Source organism: Vicia villosa, unplaced genomic scaffold, assembly GCF_029867415.1.
Source record: "Vicia villosa cultivar HV-30 ecotype Madison, WI unplaced genomic scaffold, Vvil1.0 ctg.004221F_1_1, whole genome shotgun sequence".
NCBI lineage: Eukaryota > Viridiplantae > Streptophyta > Magnoliopsida > Fabales > Fabaceae > Vicia > Vicia villosa.
The window spans coordinates 86,785-112,076 of NW_026706392.1; the positions used below are offsets into that span (position 1 = coordinate 86,785).

The 25,292-nt window shown below is 35.0% G+C and overlaps 2 protein-coding genes across 2 annotated transcripts; both read left to right on the forward strand.

Annotated features, from left to right (window-relative positions):
- The first annotated feature begins 3,463 nt into the window (after positions 1 to 3,463).
- Positions 3,464 to 5,387, forward strand: LOC131641886 (uncharacterized). Its single transcript, XM_058912180.1, has 3 exons — positions 3,464 to 3,921; positions 5,050 to 5,134; positions 5,250 to 5,387. The coding sequence occupies exons 1-3, from the start codon at positions 3,640 to 3,642 to the stop codon at positions 5,300 to 5,302; spliced, it is 420 nt and encodes a 139-aa protein (XP_058768163.1). The 5' UTR covers positions 3,464 to 3,639; the 3' UTR covers positions 5,303 to 5,387.
- A 6,175-nt stretch (positions 5,388 to 11,562) lies between these two features.
- Positions 11,563 to 12,308, forward strand: LOC131641887 (uncharacterized). Its single transcript, XM_058912181.1, has one exon. The coding sequence runs from the start codon at positions 11,645 to 11,647 to the stop codon at positions 12,176 to 12,178; it is 534 nt and encodes a 177-aa protein (XP_058768164.1). The 5' UTR covers positions 11,563 to 11,644; the 3' UTR covers positions 12,179 to 12,308.
- Positions 12,309 to 25,292: the final 12,984 nt, after the last annotated feature.

Consider the following 25,292-nt stretch of genomic DNA (forward strand, 5'->3'; position numbering starts at 1 on the left):
TAAACTGACAGATTGTCTATTATTCAATACAATTGATTTTACATTGTTAATTTAGACATAAACAATGAACAATGAACAAAGAATAATAAATGGTAATATTATTTGCTTATCAGAGATACGTATTACTGATCACGATAATACATGAAAATAAGATGATTAAATCTAACCCCATCAAGCCTTCTGATATGTTAAAACACCAAGTTCATTTACCATTATTTTATCATTAAATATTACACAAATAAATTCCTACACAAAATTTTCTTAAAATCTTAGAAACTATTGAAATTTTTTGAAATCACATCAGTTCCTATGGAGTCAATAATCTTAAGTACTTACTTTTGTTTGCTGCACAAACAAGATGTTGTCAAATTTGTTGCTACTTACTACTTCATTACTAACTGATCATCAAAATTTAACATATTTGTTGATTATAACTTTAATTAGATTCTATTACTTGAATCCCTTCACAACTTACGTGTAACAACAAAGACACGCTTCTTCTATTGCTTAAAACATTGGCATGCTGTCGCAAATCAAATACTTCTTCCACCTTTACATTGTATAGTCGCTACTTTGCAAACAACTTTTTTACTACTGTCTTTGACAAATATTGACTCTCCAGTTTTTCTGAAATCTCCTTCGGTTTTGTTAGGTTCAGAATATGATACATCACCTCATCTAAAATACATCGGAGAATTAATTTTGCGACTTTCTACTTCATCTCTAACGTAGTGCGTCGTCTGAAAAAATTATGATATATCCTCCATGCCAATTGGTTTCAACTCACGCAGCGTCTTCAATAAAATTTGTTGAGCCAATTGATCCTTAACCGTCCTTTACCATAATATGAAATTACCCTTTTAGCCGAATCTTGTCACCTCAAATGTCACATCACGATTAATCGTCATCTAATACAAATTGTTTGAATAAAAATCAGTATGAAATATTAAAGAAACAAAAATGACATAAAAAACATGATGGATCTTTTTAAGGTAGTTCTGGAAATGATGTATACCTCTGTGACTATAGAGCAGATATAACTGTTTTATTTCTATGATAAATTAAGGTTATAGTGTTACAATAAATATATATAATAATACGAATCAATTTACATTAATAAACCTAAACTTTACCGCGAGGCATAATGCCCTCGCGCTCCCAGTCATCTACCCACAATAAACAGCTAGGCCTAAGACATGTTTGGAGTTTCCGCATATTGTGTTTCTCATTGTCTTAATATTAGTCATAATAAAAAATAGGGTTAATAGTACTTTACCCCCCTGTAATATGAGCGTGTTTCGGTTTACCCCCCTACCGTTGCCAAAGGCAGGTTTTGGCAACGGTTTTTTTGAAAAAACCGTTGCCAAAAGGTAGGGAGGGGGGAAAAGCAAAATTCGCTAATATTACAGGGGGTGAAGTACTATTAACCCTAAAAAATATCCACCTTGGCGAATATCAAACCCTTATGAAGAGTTATGCATGACGATAACATCATGTCAACTAGGGAGGTACATTTCTTTCTTAGCACTAAGAATCATGTAACAAATTTAAGCCATGTTTGAAACTTGTCACTGATAACTGGCTTGGTCAACCTTTTTAATTAATATATGTCCATATGCAAGTAACTTTTTAATTTTATAAAACCTCACATCAATATATTAGGTTCGGACATTATATACATGATTGTTTGCCACATGTTATTTTTCTCTTTGCCTTAATATGATACATACTCAACATATTCTTATTAAAAACACTTTATGCGAATATACACAAAGATGTGGTATGACAATCTCATAGGTGATTTTGAAGACATTAGACTTAAGAATATTAAGAATATGTTATTTTGTAGTATTGGAAAAATTTCAAATCCTACATTGATTGTAGTATTACATATAAAGTTTGATAAAATTTTATATAAAATGATACTCATCATCATATAGGTTTCATAAAGAGAAATTAAACCAAATTCTAATTTTAATATAGCATCAAACCCTATTACTACTAAAAATAGGACATTTGCTTAAAGAATTTTACATCAGGTATCAAAATATAAGATGTGAAAAATATTTGTCAAAACATTTTACATCAGGTATTTATTTCCAATGATATAAAAAAATGAAAAATGTATAACACAATGGCAGTATTGTAAATAAAATGAATAAAAAAAAGCGGTGGCAAAATTGTAAATAAATGAAAATCTTGTTATAAGGGATTTTACATCAGGCCTAGTTAATACCCGATGTGATAAATGTTACGCTTAGTGAGCCTTCACATGGGTCCAAATAAAACCCGATGGGAAATGTTACGATAGTGGGCCTTTACATCAGGCCATTAAAAAACCGATGGAAATGTTTTGCCCAATTTTTCTCTAAAACCCTATCCCTTCTATGCTACGCCCAATCTCACAAAAATCTTTTCTCCCTTCTTCTTCTTCGGCCGTCACAACCCACTCGCCTTCCTCCTCCGCCGACCTCTGTTCACCGACCTCCGTTCTCCTCCTTTGTTCGTCGACCTCCTCCATCTTCCTTTGTTCTCCGACCCAACTCCTAGCCGACACCACCCACTTGCTCCGAATTCAAATCTGACGACCACCCATCCTTCTTCTACAGGTTCTTGACTCTTGACTCCTTCTTCTCTTCTTACTAACCGTAGCAACATTCTGATATTTGTCTGAAAATAGTGTAAGAATTTTATATGCTTTGTTTGGCTTTTGTGTTTTAATGTGTTTGGATTTTGCTATTATATACAGGTGAATTGTAGTAAATGTTTGTGTGTTCTTTGTATTGTGGTAAGAATTATTGAAGACAAATAAAATCAAACACCGTAATTGTAACAGAACCATTTTCTTTCAATTTGTGTAATTCAGATCTTATAGTAGTTGTTACATGGAACCTCTATCATAGAAATTGGTGGGGATTGTAAATACTAATAAACATTTTTTTTTATAGTTTTGCGAAGCTTTTTATCCTTATTGAGATTAGTTGTTTGTTTCTGTAGGCTAGATGTAATGAAATTCTATGTAGGGGAGCTGGACTATTTTCTGGTATTACTGTGTTACTCTACCATATCTCTGTTGTGAAGACTAAGATGCAGTTTTTTACAAAGGATGCTGCAGAGAGAACGGCATCTTCTATTGTCAAAGGATTGCTTAAGAAAGACGGTATCCATGGTTTGTATAAAGGGTTTGCGACGGTCCTTACTGGAACAATACCTACCAGAATCGTATTTCTCACTTTCTTAGAGACCATTAAGGAAGCTTCCTTCAAGATGGTTAAACCGTTTGAACTATCTGAAACTAGTAAGGCTGCCATAGCGAATGGCATTGCAGGCATGGCATCGTCGGTTGTGTCACAAGCTGTGTATACTCCAATTGATGTGGTACTATTCTCTTCTCTCATCTTCTTCCTTATCAAAATGTTATAGCATTCACTGATTCTTAATTGCTGCTTATTACCTGGTTTGGATGTTGCTTGGAAGTTGATAAGGTCCGAGGGCTTCAGGGGACTATACAGAGGGTTTACCTTGTTAATACAAAACCTGTTGGCCATCAGGTATTAAGATGTTTCCCTTGTTAACTGCATTATATTCATCTTTATAAAACTGCATTATATTCATTTGTATAAAACCTTGCGTGTCTCCATGCTCGAATTTTTCCAACCCTCTTTTGTCTCATTGCAGGATCTAGTTGGTCTGTTTATGTCTATATTACTCCTTGTAGATTTCATCTTAGTGTTGCTTACATTACTTCAGATATACTTGTTGCCGCTAATGAGTTTCTTCTTAGTTTTATTTGTCCTCCCTCTTGGTGTGTTATTTCCATTTCCATATGGAATCAGTGCTTTGTTTAGTCCAGGGCCTAGGCGACCAGCTGGCCTTGCTCGGCTATATGTTGTGTGGAATCTGACCTCCGTAGTCAATGTTGTAAGTTGTTCTAAACATGAACTTGCTTCTAACTAGAGAGAAAGAAAAAGAAACAATGATCATTTTTTAATTGAGCTTTATACCTATAAAGAGTCAAAACAAGCATTTATATAATACTATATAATATATGAGCACACACGTACCAACTTATATCGATTTTGACTGGATATAGATTTTATCAATTAATCCAAACACGTCTTTATTTGTTTTGGAGGCTATAGTGAAAAAAAAGTGCTTAACAAGGATTAGGTTGGAAGTGATGATAAACTTGGTGAAGTGTTCATGTTGAGTTTGTCTTTGTCAAAGAAAATTGCAATTAAAATAGGTGAAAGAATCGTTTGAAATTCAATTAGTTAAGTAACTAAAATATATAAATATTTAGCAAACGGAATAGATTGGAAGTCAAAACACGTCTCTAAGAAGAGAGGGTAAGTTCATGCAGGTGATTAAGAATACTGTTTTGTTAAATTTATACCAAACAGAATATAGTATATAGTATTTAACCTAGTGTCTATACTATATTTAAGGTGTGACTCACTTGACTAGTATAAGAGAAAGAAGGGAGGTTATGTAATATGTATTAAATCTAAAACACATGCTGAGTTAGGCATGATCTCAACTCAGATTGTTCATCTTCTCTCATACAGATTTTGAGATATGTATATACATTAATACATTCTTACCACAAATTTTAATATGAATCATAACCTAACTAGTTTAAAAATATTTTAAGTTTCAATAATAAAATTCTCACCGTATTTAGATTTGACCTAAATCAATATTATAAATTTGTAAATAGAGATTTGTTTTGATTTATAAATATATGTTGCTATTATCTCTCATATAATAGGTATTTTAAGGTCTAGAATTTGAATTCACTGACACGGCCACCATACATTACAAGACACAACACTATGTCAATACTGATAATAATTTGATTTTAAAAGTAATAGTTGAATATAACCATGTGTCACTGTTGTGTTGGTGTCGGACACCACACATGCCTTTTATGTGAAGTATCATATTTTTCATTATATTATTTTCTATTTAAAGTGATATCAAATAAGCTCGTTCACTATCTCAGGCATTTGTTTTAACCTTAACTGTGAAATGGGTCTCTTGTATCAGGTAGTTGTCTTCATTTGTGGTTTTATTCATTATATAGTTCATTCACATGACAAGCATTCCAACATTCAATCCTGGAATTTAGTATGTAAGTAGCAAATAATTATTTTTTATCAGATAATTAAAATTGATAGTACCTATTTGCTGTGACTATTTGACAACTTTTTCTAAACCTTTGTGCTATGTGGTAATCACCAATACAGGGAAGAAAGTGAATGGTGGATGCTTCCTTCTGATCTATTCCTCTGCAAAATAATTCAAGCTCGTCTTATTGATTGTCATATGGCTAACTAGGAAATACAAGATCTTTCATTGTATAACAGTGACACTATTGTCTTTTGTAATAGTGGCGGATATCTCAGCATAAATTGCTCAAACTTCTTGGTCTTTCGTTTGTCTTATCAGATATTTAAAATTATGATTATACATGCAAATATTCAATTCAATCTCATTTTTTATAAGTTATGAGCTTTATCTATCAGATAGGTGAATGTGGTCTGTGTGATATTGACAAAATATAAAAAATTAGGTATAACAAAATTAAAGAAAAAAAGGTGAAACTGATCTATCCATAAAAAAATTACAGGACATATTACATTGGGCCAAATACGAAACCGATGTAAAAACCCACATTTTACATCGGGTTATCATGGAAACCGATATAAAAACATACATTTTACATCGGACTATTACGAACTCGAAGTTAAATATCGCACATATATTTTAAAAAAAATATTGGATTTTGTTTCACATCAGATGTAATTTTAACCGATGTGATATCATGATTTTTCACATCGACTTGTTGCCCGATGTAAAATGTCCTGGATTTATTACATCGCCTGAATTTACATCGGATCCAGACCCGATGTAAAATATATTTTTCGCCCGATGTAAAAAGTGTTTTCTGCACTAGTTGATCAAGTTACAAACACGCTACTATTTATATTTATGCAATGTTCAATATTCTTTGATGTGAAAAAATATATTCGAAAAATTCCAAATCTCATGCTTGAAAAATATTTATATAAAATGATACATTTCACAATAGAAATAGGTTTGTTGAGATGAGTTAAACCAATTGTTAAAACTAATATGTACATTTTATTTAAAGTTTGCTTATGTCAATAATTTTAATATTGGATTAGTTTATAAAGAAGTTAGTCCTCGCTTTAATTGGACTTCGGTTATGTTGAGATTCTCTCACAAATTAATCGGTTCTTAAATATTAAGTTTAAAAAATTTATAGATTGATGACTATTCAACCATGCATGCATTCCAAATTTTGAACTTGAACTACGCCTATTAATATATTTAGTCATTTCATATTTTATTAACCTATAGCCTACGCATAATAATATTTAGCTCAAAATCAAAGATACAACTTTTTAAAAAATACACAGCATATAGCGACTGTTTGGTTCTTTATTCTCAAACGTCTTCACTGGGCAAACTCAATTTTCTGTTTTACGATGTTTGGGTAAATTGAAAGCACAACCATCACAAGTAGTATAGTCCAATTCACTTCAACACAAAAGTTGCAATTGAACGTGCTATTTGATTGCAACCACTTAAGCAACCCATACATAATCTCAAGTCTCAACCTTGAATGTGTGTCATAAGAATCTATAATCTAATATTAGGAAAGCTCATGTCTCACCAGACTTTATTTAAAATATACAAGACGACTAAATTTTTTTCGTAAGATTAGCTAAAAAAAAAACTAGTTTGTATCTCAATCACTTTGTCTTGTGGATCTCAAAACTCTTCAATTCTTGATAAGTTGTCATCTATCGGCTAGACGTCTAATGAACTATGTTACATTCTCAAGTAAATATATATATTTAATGGATCGCCTTAACTTAAGGGGAAGAGCTTTGGGGCCTTTAAGGCGCCGTATTCACTATGTCTTTGAGTCTATTTCTCTTTACATTACACACATTTTCATCTTTTTCAAAAAAATTATAATTTCTTGTTGGTGTAATTGCACATTCAGTATTTACTATTAGCTTGTTGTGGGCCTTGAGTTGGACTTTAACTAGTTGGACCAATATGAATTTAGTATATATTACAATTTTGTCTTGTAATTAGTAACAGAGTAGAATCATTCTTGTAACCGTTTTCAATTGAGTAGAAAAATTTGTTACACTTTAATTTCTCTCTCTTCTTCCATCTTTACCTTGCTCTGCTGTGCACCAACAATTGCTAATTAGAGCTCCTGTTCAGATCCACGGGAAGGAAAACACGAGTGTACGTGAGGTGTGTGATTGTTTTGATTTCAGATTCATTCAATTCACAATGAATTGAAGATCAGAATCGTAGCAGAATCACATTTCTTGATTTCGACGGACCGGGATACACGAGTGTTTGGTGAGATTTAAGTGATTTCTTACAAAATATCAAAGATGAACAGTGGAAACTGTGGTTTAAAAATAAAACTTCTGGTGTTTAATAGAATGAATTGGAGTAGGTGGATGATTCAGATGCGTGTGTTGTTTGACACTCAAGATGTGTTTGATCCTGTCTACGAGGGTTACATGTCATTTGTTGCGGATGCAACTGAAGCACAAAGAAACGCGCAACGAGAAACAAATAAGAAGGATCATAAAGCGTTGTTCTACATCCATTAATGCGTGGGTGTGAATGTGTTTGAAAAGATCTTTGATTCGACGACGATGAAGGCTACATGGGACACACTGGTACGGTGCTATGGCCGTGACGCATCAGTGAAGAAGGTGAAGCTTCCGAGTCTACGTAAGTAGTGTGAGAATCTCATTAAGAAGAACAATGAGAAGGTACTTGATTACATCTCCAGAGTGATTTTGATCACTAATGAGATGAAAACTTGTGGAGAAACTCTCTCAGAACAAATGATTATTGAGAAGGTACCGAGATCACTTACTCCTCAATTTGATTACATTGTTGTAGCTATTAAACAATCTAAGGATTTGAGCACCATGAGAATTGAAGAGCTGCAAAGCAGTCTAGAAGCACAAGATTTGTGTCTAACTGAGAGAACCTCTGTGAGAGAGGTCGAGAAGGCTCTAAAAGCTTCTTTTGTCAAGAAGGACCAGAAGCAATCTTGGTTGAAGTCAAGAAATTATATGGTGGTTCTCAAAAGTTAGAAGCCTCCTACTCTGATGGGAAGAAACATCAGAAGGCAAAGGAGAAGCTTGATAAAAGAATGGTTCAATTTTACTGGTGTAATAGGTTTGACCACTTTGCTAAGGAATGTTAGTCAAATAAGGAAAGGAAGTCAGAAGAAACAAACATAGCCAAAGGAGAATCGGATGAGGAACCTGTGCTATAGATAGCTTATGAATCTGACGAGGAGCCTGTACGAGTAACATTTTCTGATTCTGAAGGAGACTTTGAATATGAGTCTGAGTCAGAAGTTATCTCTGAATCTAAAGTCAAGTCTGATTTTGGAGATGAGTCAGAATCAGAAGATGACTCTGAAGTTAAAGTCAACAGATACATCATTGTGATGAAGTTAGAAGCATGGTATTGGAGAAAATCTCAATCCAACTCTGGTGTAGTGTTAAAACCTGAGGTAACTTTTGAAGATGTTTCAGAATCTGAATATTATGAAGAGGAATTAGAGTTAAAAGGAGACTTTGAAGACGGGTCAGAGTCAAAAGATGATTCTGATTCTGAACATGAATCAGTGTTTGAAAGAGACTTTGAAGGTGAATCTGACGGAGACTTTGGAAGTTATCCAGACTCTGAAGGTGATCCAGAATCTGAAGGTGGTCCAGACTCCATAGGTCAAACTTCTGAAGGTGGTAATTATGAAGATGGTGTTTTTGGAGGAGGTCCAGAAGCTGACACTGTTCCAAGTTCTGAAGAAGATTCAGAACATGTTCAGAGACCACAAAGAATGAGACAAATACCCAGAAGGTTTGTAGAGTTCGAAATGTTACGAGATACTAAGAAAGACTCTGAAGGTGAATGGGAGCCTTCCTTCAGCTTTCAGCTTTGCTTAAGTATTTTGACTTGAGTAGCATAAGCAGCTTGAGTAGCATTTGCAGCCTAGGCATTCGCTATTTCAGCATTCACAACCTTTCTTCTTAAATCTTAATCTTCTTTTATAGTATTCAAAGAAAGAGACGTTGGGAGGATAGAAGATTCCTTTCCAGAGCCATTGGTTACGTTCCAACTGATAGTTTCAAGCGTAGATGTTGGATAGTACAACACGTTACTTCCTTAGCCCGTAGCTTGGAACTTTATCATGATAGCATGGAAGACAACTTCTGAATAGTACGAACGTCTTGGTAATGGTGGATTTGTTCAAGCATACCGTTGTACTGAAATCTTTTTGAGAAAGTTTCTTGATCTTATCTTTTTGAAATAACCTTGTAAATTGTGGTGCAAGACGCGGTCGGCCTCATATCCTTCATAGAAATTGCTTCATGACTTTTAGGAATCAAAGTTACTAATGAACAATTCAAGCAGAATAAAGATAATTTTTCTCAAAGAAATCAAATATGGCTTCTACGAAGTCCTTCTTAATGATATTCCAAGCCGTCTTGAAAATTTTAGAGTTGAATCCATTTATGCCTGGGGATTTCGTTTCACCAATGCTCTTGAGCGCCTGCCGCACTTCCTCTTTATTTATAGGTTTGATAAACCCTTGTTTACTAATCTCCTACAGCTGGCTACCTCTTCTAAGAACTTCAAAATCCACGTACTTGAGCCTATTTGAAGAAATTCCAACCAGTGCTAGGCACACCCTTTTGTTTTGGGAAGGAATTTTCCTAGTTTTGTGGGAAGACCCACTAATAGCAAGATGTGATTACGACATTGCAGACTTTTCCTTGGAGCATGGGTCCCCTCTATGTGACGGCTGACGCGCGTCTAAGATGTGACTACTCTTATCAAATGGTTATTTCTTAGAAACTGCGTTAAGTGATTGGGTCAAGCAGTTTTGGTGTCTGAGCTTATTTGTTTTAAGGAAACATCAATCCCCTTGATTTTAGAACTCACTGAATATCTAGGCGCATTATTTGATAAAGATTTCCCTTGACCATAACTGACTCTTTTGTTGCATTTTTTCCTTTGCACCACCAGCCAATCATCATGACTGCATTTTTCTCCAAAATATTTTGCTATAATTTTGGCACTATAATCGCCCACTTCCTAATGTAGTTCCATTAGCCTTTGCTCATGGACAACATTTGCTTGGAAGACCTCTTGGTTGCGCCACCGTAGGAACGATCGACTTCATTAGATTATTGGGTGTATTATGGAAATCACGTGTGTGATGTCCATAATAGACACATCTGGAGTAAATAATGTGAAGACCTTCATAGTGAACCTTGTATAAATGGCCAGTAACATTAACCTTTCTGATAACCGATAAGGTCATATAGATTCCATGTAAATTCTCGCAAACCTTCCCCTATCTACATTTAGGGTGTTAAAATCTACCTTAACAGGAGTGCCGATAAAATATGTCAAACCAAGAATGACACTTTCATCATAATACAATAAGTTAAGTCCTGGAAAATGGAAATCGATCTAAACCAAAGTGTTCTCCACCTTTGAAAGAGGAGATGCAATGTATAGAGTCCATCGAGCCACTACCAAATAATGGTCAAACAATATCCACGGGCCTTCTAACACAATTTTCTCCTTACTTGCGAGTAGTTCAAACTTGACCATAAAGAAACCATTGTTAACGTCTATGATCTCAAAACCTCTGGTAAGTTTTCATTTCTTCTTCAACATATCCTTCATGATCAAACGATAGTTCGCATTCTTTCCAAGAAGTTTTATGACTAGCTCTTCCTTCCAAGAATTGCATATTTCTTCAAAAAGCTTCTCATCCATCGTGACATTTGGTAGCAATCAATTTTTTCTTTCTAGAGAGACTTTTATAGTCCATTTTCAATTAGGTCCATTATCTCATTCACATAGTGACTCCTTGTCTTTCAGTGAGAATATCCCAGAATGGCGGTCTAGGAGACTTAGATGCACCTTTATCTGGTGACTTGACCGGTGTCGATGGTGTGGCAGCAGGGAAAACAAAAGTTCCATGCAAAAACTTCTCCACTATTTAAGTTATTGTTGTTATATTACTAGTAGATACGTTCTAGTACTAATATATTATTCCCTCAGATTCTATTTATAAGAAAAAAAGTATTTTTAAGATACATTAAATAATTAATGTATTTAGACAATATATTAGCCATATACATTGTCTTTTCAATGAACCTAAAAAAGTAAAGTTTTTCTTATAAATAAGACCAAAGCTATCCTAAATTATTATTTTTATTATTACTAATATTATTAAAAAATATTATTCATTTTAATTAAATATTATTATTAATAATTAAAATAATTTGGTGATTGTGGCAATGACTAATCACCCCTATCACAAAAATTACATTAAACCAAAACTAATTTTGTGTGGTGAAATATCAAAATTGGCCCCAATTTATTATGTATGAAAAAAAAGCAAAAGGGGCTATTCAATAATTTTGGTACTATGAGGTTATATAAAACGAAAGTGCACACGTTCGGACCCGTGCGGAAATAAAAACCGCTACAGTAAATTAAACCCGCAAAAACCCTAAAATACAAAATCTAACCCTTAACAATGGCGGTAATAACACGGAAACAACTACGCAGGATGACTGAAGCCACGGCGGAGTCAATAAACACGATTCTCCCAGAGGAACTAATAATCGAAATCCTTACCAGAATTGATTTAACTGATCCTTTGCAACTAAGATGCGTTTGCAAATGGTGGAAATCGATGGTGGTTGATCCTCAATTCGTGGAGAGTTACTTGCACAGATCGTTCAGTGATATCATTGATCTAACTTCGACGGCTATGGAGCACGTGGAATCGTTTGGATCGCATGATTTTTATGCGCCGAACGATGTTCAAGATGATGATGATGATGATGGTGGTGGTGAGGAGGAGGACGAGGATGACGAAGAAGCGGCGGAGTTGTTGGTGAACAAGGCGGCGCAGTTGGATGATCTATTGGTGATGCTTCAGACTATGAAAAGTAATTTGAACACTATGAAAGTTGACATGATAGGTTTGAAGAAAAGAATGAAGAGTTTCGAAAGTTTTCTGAAAGTTTATCTGAAGTCAGCACCATCTTCATCTTCTAGCGTCTGATTTTGGTTTTCTTTCTTCCTGTTTTTTTTCTGAAATGTTGCAACTGATGACTAGTTTGATTATCTTATATGGTTGCTTCATTTTGCTTTAAGCTACTTTTTTAATGCTGAGGTTTGTGCTCAGATATTGTTCTTCTTTGGATGATATTGTAAAGGAATGGATTATTCATTAGTGAGTTGAAGCCAACTATTGCATCTTTCACCTTACACCTTTATAGAGATAAATGAATTTTATCTTTAATAAATTTTTAATTTAAAAATATTTAATAATATAAATTAAATTTTAAAGAATTTATGTGAATTGGGTATATTTGAAAAGGGCCGTTTAGGTTTGCATAATGGATATAATAAAGAAGAATTAATCTTTTTTACAATTGGGTTTAAGAAATGAGTATGTAAACCCCAATGCTTTGTTTCTCCTGCTTTATGTCATTGATGGTGTTATCGTTATCGATAAACCTATCAACTATCTTTTTGCTATTAGTATTTACAAACCTATCAACTATCTTTTTGCTATTAGTATTTACAAGAGTGATGTCCTTAGAGGTATTTCTTTGATTTTTGTCTTTTTTTTTTTCTCTCCATATTGGCCTTTATCGTCTGCTTTTTGGTTTTGTTGTTTTTTCAGCTTTGTTCCATTGCATGTCACTATCTTTATGATTATTTTGCTGAGATTGATGATGAGGATCCATTTTATGCTTGGTGTTAGGACCCATATATGATTGCTTCTTTTTTCTTCAAGCTACTTATACTAATGTTATGGCTTATGTTATGGCTTGTATTTAGATATTGTTCTTCCTCGAAGATTGTAAAAGAATGGATTAGTTAGTTGAAACTTGAATGTCAACCATTGCTTCTTTGGCCTCATAACTTTTTAGAGACAAATGAATTTATCATTAATATAATGTTAATTTTTAGAATATGATAATGGTAAATTTAATTTTATAGATTAAATTTTAAAAATTTGTCTATACACTTCAAAAATCATTCTTCACTAGGTGCAAGATAAAGTGGTGTGGTCACGTTTCTAATGTCGCGACACCACCTTCCCTAAATCATTTTTGGGTTGTTTCAAGGAACCTCATCGCCTATGGAAGCTCTTCTTCTAGTTTAAAGATTGATTCATTAGATTTGGTTGTTGTTGTTATTCTCACATTGCGCTTTGTTGGCGGTTGTTTCTTGATTTTCATATTCGTTTCTTTCCACATCAGTTGAGATTTGTAGTTTTTAAGGCGTTTGAATCTCCACCACCCCATCAGTGGTTCCATGGTGGTTAAGCGTTTGGATTTTGGCCAATTTCTCCCACCCAGACAATGGTTTTTGTGGTGATTAAAGACCTTTTCACGGATGTGTTAAAGACCTCTTCACCTCCCACCCAATTTCTCCTTCCCTAAATCACAGGGGTTGCTATTATGCATTATGCGAATTTGTTAGTGTTTGTGATCGATTTGTTCAACCTTCCTTAAAAGATGGGATTGTTTAGAATGCTTCCGAATTTTTACACATTGTTCTTACCATATGGTTTCAAGCCATGCGATGGATTTGCAAGGTTATGCCTATGTGTGTATCTATTTGCTACATGATGTTTTGCATTACCTGTTTAGGACTACTATTTAATTGTTGAGTCAGGTTTATGTCCCTCATTTCTTTTATACTTTATTATTTATTATATTTTCCCTAGCTAAAATTAATCTTCAATATAGTTTTTTAGTTCCTACCTTTTACAAAGGTTCACTACTACAAAAAAAGACATTTAACAACGATTGAGAAACATATATAATCACACAGGACCAGTCGTTGTTATGTAGCGTGTGGTAGTATATGCGACACTTTCAATCACGGACCAGTGACTGTCGTAGTAAACAGGAAAGCACACACTCTTTAACAACAGTTATTCCTAATAATTGTTGTGATATTATATGTGAATAAATGTCAATCGTATCATACCAGAATCAACACTACACCATGTTTGAGTTATTGTCAAAACTTGTATTATAAGTACACAATAAATTTGAACAACTCGAGGTATGTAATCTTTCCAACTTCCAAAGAGAATAGAAAGCGTATAAAATTAAAGAAACAATAATGAGCATATTTGATTTTTAAACTTCCAAGAGAAGAGGATGAAGAATCATAAGGAACAATATAAAAGCGGAAGAACCAAAACACAAAAACAAATTCATTCAAAAGAATAAGCATGCGTTATCACGCTCAAGCTACCAACAATACTGAGAATCCAAATGATGTTGCAGAGGATGTTGTGGTGTACCACGCGGAAGGTGACACCCCTTCCCAAGGAGGGTCCATCACTCTTGGGAACGCGTTTACATTTGAAATTTTAATATATCCTATGAAGGAAAGGGAAAAAATATAAATAAACCCTAATGATGTGTAGGTGCAGAGCACCTGAGAGATTGAGGATTGGAAGCCTTTTATTTATGTTTGTGCTATGAGTTGTATTTCTCGTTTTTTATTGAGAAAGTTTCTCCGTTGTGTAAGGAAAAGAGTGAGGATTGTTAAAAAGGGTGAGGGACCTAAACTGGTTTTTTTTAGTGCGCTCGCAAATATTCTTGCAAATCTCAGCCTACATATCCCTTGAGGTAGTCAGAGCATCTGTAGTTCGGGGAACTATAGGCAATTATGCTTTGAGTGCTCGTCGAGGATAGACCTCGTACCTACATATTCTCCAAGGAAATTTGTGAAATCAGAGCAGTCGTAGTTATGTCCGTGTATTGGTGATGTTTTATTTGTGTCTTGTTCAAAGCCTAAGATTGAAGCTAAACTTTATTTTTGGTAAGAGGAAGAGACAAATTATCATCTTAGCAGGGGAAATATCTCACCTATTTCACCACAAACATTTTGAGAGAAAAAAAGTGTTCTTTGCATAATAAGAGAGGGACGTTAACCCGAGTTTACAAGTGATAAGTGTCAAAATGTACTTATTTTGTATATATGTTTTGTGGCACTTATCGAGACTTTTGTTGATATTCGTTGAATAATAAATACGTATACTTTGTGAATAGTTGTATTTTCATATACTTTTATACCTTTTGATAGTTTTTGTATCTTTTTGTAGGTATTCTTGTGTATTTGGAGCATGAGCAGTAAAGTGTCGAAGACACGGCTTCAAACGCGCGATTTTGAGCAACAGAACCAACTCATCAACGAATAAGGCTCAAAATCAAAGAATACAAAATCATCAATTTGGTTGATATTTTATCATTGTTAGATAGGAAATTAAATAAGCTTTTAAACTCTTCGAACCGAGCGCAAATCGGAGTTACGGTTCTCAAGTTATGGCCAAAACACTAAAGCTGATTTTTTCAAGACAGCACAGAGCGCGTTGTGCGAGTTTCAAAGTGTTTAAATAGGTGAAAAACAGATTATTTAGGTTATGTTTTGGGTATTTTTGAACCCCAACTCATAATAGGACATTTTTTGGTAGAAAAATAGATTTTTTGGTAGATAAATAGGTGAAAAATAGATTTTTTGCATACGGATGATGCGAAGTCGAACTTCTCATCAATCGGAGCTGACAACCCGTGAGATGTTTGGTTCTTATTCCTTCTTCTTTGTGTATTTCTCTTTTGTTGGGTTTTGTTTGTAAGTTTACTCTAAACACATGGATGTTTGTTACTCTTTCTATTAGTTGTATAAAGTTTGCTTTTCAAATCTTAATCGGTGTTTCCTTGATCTTTTTGCTTAAATGCTTTGGATTTGTGTTGTTGTAGAAATAGACATCTTGAATCTTGATTAGGGGGATATCTGTTAGCTTTACATTCTAGAGATAGGATTGGAGTTAACATCCACATAATATTTAAGTTTAATGCCTCTGTTTTGTTCGACCGGTTGAGACATCGTCGAAAGAGCAATATAGTTGAACTCTCGTCGGTGTTGCAGAAATGGACATTGATGTGAGAGATATGGGGTAATTCTGATGATTATTGTAGATTGAGTGCGGCGGAGTGATAAATCTAAGTTTGTGAGGAGTAGTTTAGAATCAAACCAGATAAGTTATTCTCTATCAAGAATGTATTCTTTTTATGTTTATATGTTATATTTTTCATGTTTACATAAAACTCATTTAATCCAAACTCATAACAAAGGATCCGTCGAACGGCAATTCAGTAGCACTAATCTCTGTGGACACGATAATTTCCCGGATAAATATTTCCAAAACTTTTGTTGCTTACCGCTTTATCGCTTCAACAAAATGGCGCCATTGACGGGGATTGTTGTTTTTATTGAATTTGCATTGCGATAGTTTCTTTGTTTTTGAGTTTTATCAATATCGTATATTTGTGAATTCCCTAATACTTGTATATTTTTGTATAGTGGATTATATAGATACATGTTTTAATTTTGTTTGGTGGACTTATTAAACAAGTTGAACTCGGATAGTTCTTTAATTTCAAATCTTCACTTTTCCACTTGTTTAGTTAATTTCACCAAACTTTTATGAAAATCGTGTTTTTTCTTATCGTTACGTGTTTGTTAATACATGTTGTTTACGTATTGTTGTATATTATTGTTTCGTAACATTTGTTCAAGTGCGTGGTTAGGACATTTTCTTTAGGTTGCGTTGAGGCGAGAGCATTGGCGTGACGTGGAGGAAGTTACTACCCGAGCACAATAATGGCGTCGAGCTAACGACGTAAAACAAGCGCTTATTGGGAGGCACCCCAACGGTTGTAAATTCTGTTTAATTTTTTTGTAAATGAGTTGTGTAGGTGAGAAGTGGAGAGTGGCTGGGACTGCATTGTTGTTGTACTGGTTTTTACCCAACTAGTATAGCACGCTTCACGCGCTAACCCACGCGTCACGCGCCTTGTAACTTTTGGCCAGTGAACTCTTTTTAATGGTTCACTCGGCTCGCCTTTTTTCCACTTACACCAAGGCTTTATAGTATAGTATTTTATAGTTTTATTTTTTAATTCTTTTGCTGTTGCTTAGACTCAAATTTTGGCTCGATTACTTGGAGTCGCATTTGGTAATTCTCCAATTCTTTTGTATGTATCAAGGTACTCGTTTATCGCTTTCTATAGCATAACATGTTTATGAGACTCTTCATTTGTACAAATTTCATATTACTCATTCTTTTTGCATAACTTGCTCATGACTTAAATCACAATTAATTTTCCCTTTTTACCATAAATGTGAGGTGGCTTTCCATTGTGTATATATGCAAGAGACCGACATTTCTTGTTTTAACTGGATATTATTATGTTTAATCTTTCGTTTGTGTTGGTTTTGTGAATGCACGAAAGTGATCAAGGCACTTGTTTGATTTTGAGCACAGCTACCATAGCCAAATATCAATTCATCCTCTGAGTGTGTGAGCATTAGTAACCTCCTTTTAGCCTTTTTGTCAATATCCATGTTGTTTTTGCTTAATGCTTCTCTATGAGTGTTTGGTTTTCAATTGTGTCGGATGTTGATTCTTTGTTTTCTTGAACCCTCCACTATGATTTATAGTGTGAATTTTTACCTTGCCTTAGAAAGTATGGAGTATTCTTATTATGATGATAGTTGTATTCAAGTTGGGGAGAGGATGTTTGCCCATTTATATTGTGGTTGGTATGAGGTTGTGAAAAGAAAAAGAAAAATAAAGAAAAAAATGTGAAAAAGAAAGAAAAGAAAAATAAAGAAAAAAGAGAAATTTTTTGAAATAGAAAATAACAAAAAGAGTATGAATAAGAGTGTGCTAATTAGTATTGTGTTTGGTGTGAAACTTGTGATTAAGGAAGAAAGTTTTGATTTGAATTTTATTGCTTGAAACTTTGTGGAAGTAATTACTCCCTCAGGTTTAGGCAAGTTTTTGTTTCGATTAGCTTTAGGACTTATCACTTGTTTGTTAACCGAGCTACATTACAACCTTGAAAGTCCTTGTGATTCGTGTTGTTGCATTTTCAATACTATTTTTGGATGAACGCATAATTTTGTCTATTGTTTGCAAGATTGTTGGGTGTGTGTCAAAGTCCTCACCTTTCAGTGTTTTTCATCTACCGATGAGTTTTTGCTAGGCGTGGTTCGTGATTGAGCGTGTTTTGTTTAGAATGTTTTGTATGATTTTTGTACTTAGGATTCGTTTCATTTTCATTTGTCGTTGTAGGATTGTGGTAAGTTTTACTTTGTTTGTGCGTTTTTGGTTTGAACCCTGCAATTGTTTCGTTTTCTAAACTTTGTTGATTCTTGATTCTTTGGATTTTTACCTTTGATTCTTTAAGTTTGTTTGTCCTTGTTTGAGGACAAACAAGTTCAAGTTGGGGAGATTTTGATAAGTGCCAAAATGTACTTATTTTGTATATATATATATATATGTTTTGTGGCACTTATCGAGACTTTTGTTGATATTAGTTGAATAACTTCCCGTTTTGTGTATAAATACGTTTAATTGTATTTTCATATACTTTTATACCTTTTGATAGTTTTTGTGTCTTTTTGTAGGTATTCTTGTGTTTTTGGAGCATGAGCAATAAAGTGTCGAAGACACGGCTTCAAACGCGCGATTTTGAGCAACAGAACCAACTCATCAACGAATAAGGCTCAAAATAAAAAATAAAAAATAATCAATTTGGTTGATATTTATCATTGTTAGATAGGAAATTTAATAAGCTTTCAAACTCTTCGAACTGAGCGCAAATCGGAGTTACGGTTCTCAAGTTATGGCCAAAACACTAAAGCTGATTTTTTCAAGAGGTAAAAAACAGATTATTTAGGTTATGTTTTGGGTATTTTTGAACCCCAACTAGTCATAGGTCATTTTTTGGTAGATTTAGCTTGAAAACACCATTGGAGCTTGCATACGGATGATCTGAAGTCGAATTCCTCATCAAATCGGAGCTGACAACCCGTGAGATGTTTGGTTCTTATTCATTCTTCTTTGTGTATTTCTCTTTTGTTGGGTTTTGTTTGTAAGTTTACTCTAAACACATGGATGTTTGTTACTCTTTCTATTAGTTGTATAAAGTTTGCTTTTCAAACTTAATTGGTGTTTCCTTGATCTTTTTGCTTAAATCCTTTGGATTTGTGTTATTGTAGAAATAGACATCATGAATCTTGATTAGGGGGATATCTGTTAGCTTTAGATTCTGTAGATAGGATTGGGGTTAACATGCACATAATATCTAAGTTTAATGCCTCTGTTTTATTCTACCGGTTAAGACATCGTCGAAAGAGCAATATAGTTGAACTCTCGTCGGTGTTGTAGAAATGGACATTGATGTGAGGGATATGTGGTGATTCTGATGAGTGTTGTAGATTGAGTGCGATGGAGTGATAAATCTAAGTTTGTGAGGAGTAGTTTAGATTCAAACCAGATAAGTTGTCTCTATCAAGAATGTATTCTTTTTATGTTCATATGTTATATTTTTCGTGTTTACTTAAAACTCATTTAATCCAAACTCATAACTAAGGATCCGTCGAACAACAATTCAGTAGCACTAATCTCTGTGGACACGGTAATTTTCCGGATAAATACTTCCAAAACTTTTGTTGCTTGCCGCTTTACCGCTTCAACAACAAGTGTGTCGCTTACATCACTTAAATGAAAGAAGTGTTTTTTCAACCCTAATAAGATAGGGATTCCAGCTTGGATTTTGAATCAACAAGTGTGTTAGAACAAGATTTGTTCGGATCAATATTCTTAGTTTTGATGATAACAAGGATATGAATTTTGTGTGAGATAATGTGGTACTCTAATACATTGCAATTTCCCTTTCAGGAAACATATAAAGAGTATGCACAAATCAGCGCTCAGAAGCTTTGTCTCAGAAGGTTCAGCATGCAACATCAGAACATGGTCTGGCAAGACATCAGAAGATGGTCAAAACAGAATTAGAACATGGGTCTATGAAAGCATCAGAAGAACTTGAGATCAGAAGCAGAAGCAATGAAGTTCTCATGGTATCACGCTCAGAAGCACTTCAAGGTCAGAAGACAAGAAGATGCTATGCACCAAGCTGTTTGACTCTGATGATATTCAAATATTATATTCAAACATCAGATCAGAAGAAAGTACAGGTGGCAGGCTACGCTGACTGACAAAAGGAACGTTGGAAGCTATTAAAGGCAACGTCAGTAGACACAGCGTGAACAAGGCTCGAGGTAGTTGACAAAAGCGTGAAACATTAAATGCAAAGCTGTACGGAATACGCAAAGCATTAAATGCGCTCAACGGTCATCTTCTCAAACGCCTATAAATATGAAGTTCTGATGAGAAGCAAGGTTACTAATTCTGAACAACTCTGAACCAAATTCTGTGAATATTAACTTGCTGAAACGCTGCTCAATTAAAAGCTCAGAAACTTCATCTTCATCAAAGCTCACTACATTGCTGTTGTAATATATTAGTGAGATTAAGCTTAAACGTTAAGAGAAATATCACTGTTGTGATTATAGCTTTTCAGAAGCAATTGTAATACTCTTAGAATTGATTACATTAATTTGTAAGTAACTAGAGTGATCAAGTGTTGATCAGGATACTCTAGGAAGTCTTAGCTTGTGTCTAAGCAGTTGTAATTAGAGTGATCACGTGGTGGTCAGGATACTCTAAGAAAGTCTTAGCTTGTGTCTTAGCATTTGTTCCTGGAGTGATCAGGTTGTGATCAGGATACTCTAGAAGACTTAGTCGCGGACTAAGTGGAAAACCATTGTAATCTGTTGCGATTAGTGGATTAAATCCTCAGGTGAGGTAAATCACTCCGTGGGGGTGGACTGGAGTAGTTTAGTTAACAACAAACCAGGATAAAAATAACTGTGCATATTGTTTTTATCGTTCAAGTTTTTAGACTACACTTATTCAAACCTCCCCCCCCCCTTTCTAAGTGTTTTTCTATCCTTCAATTGGCATCAGAGCGCCGGTTCTAAGGTGCAAGCACTTAACCGTGTTTAGAAAAGATTCAGGAAGAGAAAAACGCTTCAGTAAAAGATGGCTGGTGAAATTCCAACAAATCCAGCTGCATCTACATCTGGCTCTTCTGAGCAATACAATGGTAACAATGGTTATACTAGACCACCAATATTCGATGGTGAAAACTTTGAATATTGGAAAGATAAACTGGAAAGTTACTTTCTTGGTCTGGATGCTGATCTATGGGATCTTCTGTTGGATGGTTACAAACATCCTGTTAAAGCTACTGGTGTAAGGCTCACGAGAAGCGAAATGACTGATGATCAAAAGAAAGATTTCAAGAATCATCACAAATGCAGGACTGTTTTGCTGAATGTTATCTCTCATGCTGAGTATGAGAAGATATCTAACAGGGAAACGGCCCACGACATATATGAGTCCTTGAAAATGACTCATGAAGGAAATGCTCAAGTCAAGGAGACTAAAGCTCTTGCTCTAATCCAGAAATATGAAGCCTTCAAGATGGAGGATGATGAAGATATTGAGAAGATGTTCTCAAGATTTCAAACTCTAACTGCTGGATTGAGAGTTCTGGATAAAGGCTACACCAAGGCTGATCATGTAAAGAAGATTATCAGAAGCTTACCCAGAAGATGGGATCCAATGGTAACAGCATTCAAGATTGCCAAGAATCTGAATGAAGTTTCTTTGGAAGAGCTTATCAGTGCCTTGAGAAGCCATGAAATAGAGCTGGACGCAAACGAGCCTCAGAAGAAAGGTAAGTCTATTGCATTAAAATCTAATATTAAAAAATGCACTAACGCTTTTCAGGCTAGTGAAGAAGATCCTGAAGAATTAGAATCTGAAGAAGAAGATGAACTGTCCATGATCTCCAGAAGGGTGAACCAACTCTGGAAGAGCAAGCAAAGGAAGTTCAGAGGCTTCAGAAGTTCAAAGAGATTTGAACGTGGAGAATCTTCTGGTGACAGAAGATCTGACAAGAAGAAGGCTGTCTGCTATGAGTGCAATGGGCCTGGACATTACAAGAATGAGTGTCCAAAACTTCAGAAGGAGAATCCCAAGAAGAAGTTTCATAAGAAGAAAGGTCTTATGGAAACATGGGATGATTCTGAATCAGAATCAGGATCAGACTCTGAAGGAGAGCAGGCAAACTTTGCGCTGATGGCGACAGAAGATGATGGATCAGAATCTACATCAGAATCAGATTCTGAAGAGGTATTTTCTGAACTATCTAGAGAAGAGTTAGTTTCCAGTCTAACAGAGCTTCTTGAATTAAAAGCTCATCTTAGTATCAAATACAAAAAGCTGAAAAAGCAATTTGAATTTGAAACTAAGAAGCTTGAGTTGGAAAATTCTGAATTAAAAGAAAAAGTTTTAAAATTATCCAATAATGTTGGATCTCCTTCTGATTCAGAAAAATCCACTCCCAGTCTGAATCATATTCTGAAAGAATATGATTTAAGTTTCAGGAATTTCTTATCTAGAAGTATTGGCAGAAGTCAGCTAGCTTCTATGATATATGCTGTGTCTGGGAACAAGAGAGTTGGCATTGGTTATGAGGGTGAAATCCCATACAAGCTTGAATCTGTGGATGATATGAAAATATCATACAAGCCTCTGTATAACCAATTTAAATTTGGCCACTCCCATGATATTAAGCACACATCACATGCACAAAGTTTTCACATAACACACACCAAGAAGCATGTGACACAACCTAAGAAATATCATGGAACTCAGAATAAGAAGTATCATATTGTTCCTCCTGTTAAATATTTTGCTAAACCCAAGTTCAATCAGAACTTGAGGAGAACTAACAAGAAAGGACCCAAGAAAATGTGGGTACCTAAGGAAAAGATTATTCCTATTGCAGATATCCTTGGCGGCAAAGAGGACAGAAAGCAAAACGTCATGGTACCTGGACTCTGGGTGCTCGCGACACATGACGGGAAGAAGGTCTACATTCCAAGACCTGGTGCTTAAACTAGGTGGAGAAGTCAAGTTTGGAGGAGATCAGAAGGGCAAAATCATTGGCTCTGGAACCATAAGTCTTGGTAACTCTCCTTCCATATCTAATGTACTTCTTGTAGAAGGATTAACGCATAACTTATTGTCCATAAGTCAATTAAGTGACAATGGTTATGATATAATCTTCAATCAAAAGTCTTGCAAGGCTGTAAGTCAGAAGGATGGCTCAATCCTATTTACAGGCAAGAGGAATAACAACATTTATAAGATTGATCTTTCTGATCTTGAGAAGCAGAAGGTGACTTGTCTTATGTCTGTTTCTGAAGAGCAATGGGTCTGGCACAGAAGATTAGGACATGCTAGTTTGAGAAAGATTTCTCAGATTAACAAACTAAATCTGGTCAGAGGACTCCCAAATCTGAAATACAAATCAGATGCTCTTTGTGAAGCATGTCAGAAGGGCAAGTTCTCCAGACCTGCATTCAAGTCTAAGAATGTTGTTTCTACCTCAAGGCCGTTAGAACTCTTGCACATTGATCTGTTTGGCCCAGTCAAAACAACATCTGTCAGAGGGAAGAAATATGGATTAGTCATCGTTGATGATTATAGCCGCTGGACATGGGTAAAGTTCTTGAAACACAAGGATGAGTCTCATTCAGTGTTCTTTGAATTCTGCACTCAGATCCAATCTGAGAAGGAGTGTAAAATCATAAAGGTCAGAAGTGATCATGGTGGCGTATTTGAGAACAGATTCTTTGAGGAGTTCTTCAAAGAAAATGGTATTGCCCATGATTTCTCTTGTCCTAGAACTCCACAGCAAAATGGAGCTGTAGAGCGAAAGAATAGGACTCTACAAGAAATGGCCAGAACCATGATCAATGAAACCAATATGGCTAAGCATTTCTGGGCAGAAGCAATAAACATTGCGTGTTATATTCAGAATAGAATCTCTATCAGACCTATTCTAAATAAGACTCCTTATGAATTGTGGAAGAACAGAAAGCCCAACATTTCATATTTCCATCCTTTTGGATGTGTATGTTTTATTCTGAATACTAAAGATCATCTTGGTAAGTTTGATTCTAAAGCACAAAAGTGTTTCCTTCTTGGACATTCTGAACGCTCTAAAGGCTACAGAGTATACAATACTGAAACATTGATTGTAGAAGAATCAATCAATATCAGGTTTGATGATAAGCTTGGTCTTGAAAAACCAAAGCAGTTTGAGAATTTTGCAGATTTTGATATTGATATATCAGAAGCAGTAGAACCAAGAAGCAAAGCTGCAGAAGCTGGCAGTCTCAGAAGCAATGGATCAGAAGATCAAGTTGCTGCATCTTTAGAGAATCTTAGGATTTCTGAAGAACCTACAGTCAGAAGATCACCTAGACTTGCTTCAGCTCATTCAGAAGATGTGATCCTTGGAAAGAAAGATGATCCCATCAGAACAAGGGCATTCCTTAAGAACAATGCAGAATGTCAATTAGGTCTTGTTTCTTTGATCGAGCCAACTTCGGTTGATCAAGCTCTAGAAGATCCAGACTGGATAATTGCCATGCAAGAAGAACTAAATCAGTTTACAAGGAATGATGTATGGGACTTGGTTCCTAGACCAAAAGGATTTAACATCATCGGTACTAAGTGGATTTTCAGAAACAAGCTAAGTGAGAAAGGTGAAGTGGTAAGAAACAAAGCCAGACTGGTTGCTCAGGGTTATAGTTAGCAAGAAGGGATTGATTATACAGAAACCTTTGCACCAGTGGCCAGGTTAGAATCTATTCGTCTATTAATTTCTTTTGCCACTCAACACAACATCACTCTTTATCAGATGGATGTCAAGAGTGCCTTCTTAAATGGTTATATAGATGAAGAAGTTTATGTTCACCAACCTCCTGGTTTTGAAGACTCCATGTCTCCAAATCATGTTTTTAAATTAAAGAAATCATTATACGGATTGAAACAAGCTCCCAGAGCTTGGTATGAACGTTTGAGTTCTTTCCTTCTGGAAAATGATTTCACTAGAGGAAAAGTGGACACTACTCTCTTTTGTAAAACATTTAAAAAGGATATTTTAATTTGTCAAATATATGTTGATGATATTATCTTTGGAACATCTAATGCTACACTTGGAAAGGAGTTTGCTAAGTCTATGCAGGCTGAATTTGAAATGAGCATGATGGGAGAACTCAAGTATTTCCTTGGGATTCAAATCAACCAAACTTCTGATGGAACCTATGTTCATCAAACGAAGTATGTGAAAGAACTTCTGAAGAAG

Bases quoted from the DNA above. Each gene is read 5' to 3' on its own strand.
- LOC131641886 (XM_058912180.1), top strand. From the start codon at position 3,640: ATGCTCGAATTTTTCCAACCCTCTTTTGTCTCATTGCAGGATCTAGTT. The intron at 3,922-5,049 runs GTAAGTTGTTCT...CTCTTGTATCAG, and splicing joins TGACCTCCGTAGTCAATGTT to GTAGTTGTCTTCATTTGTGG. The intron at 5,135-5,249 runs GTAAGTAGCAAA...TCACCAATACAG, and splicing joins TCAATCCTGGAATTTAGTAT to GGAAGAAAGTGAATGGTGGA.
- LOC131641887 (XM_058912181.1), top strand. From the start codon at position 11,645: ATGGCGGTAATAACACGGAAACAACTACGCAGGATGACTGAAGCCACG.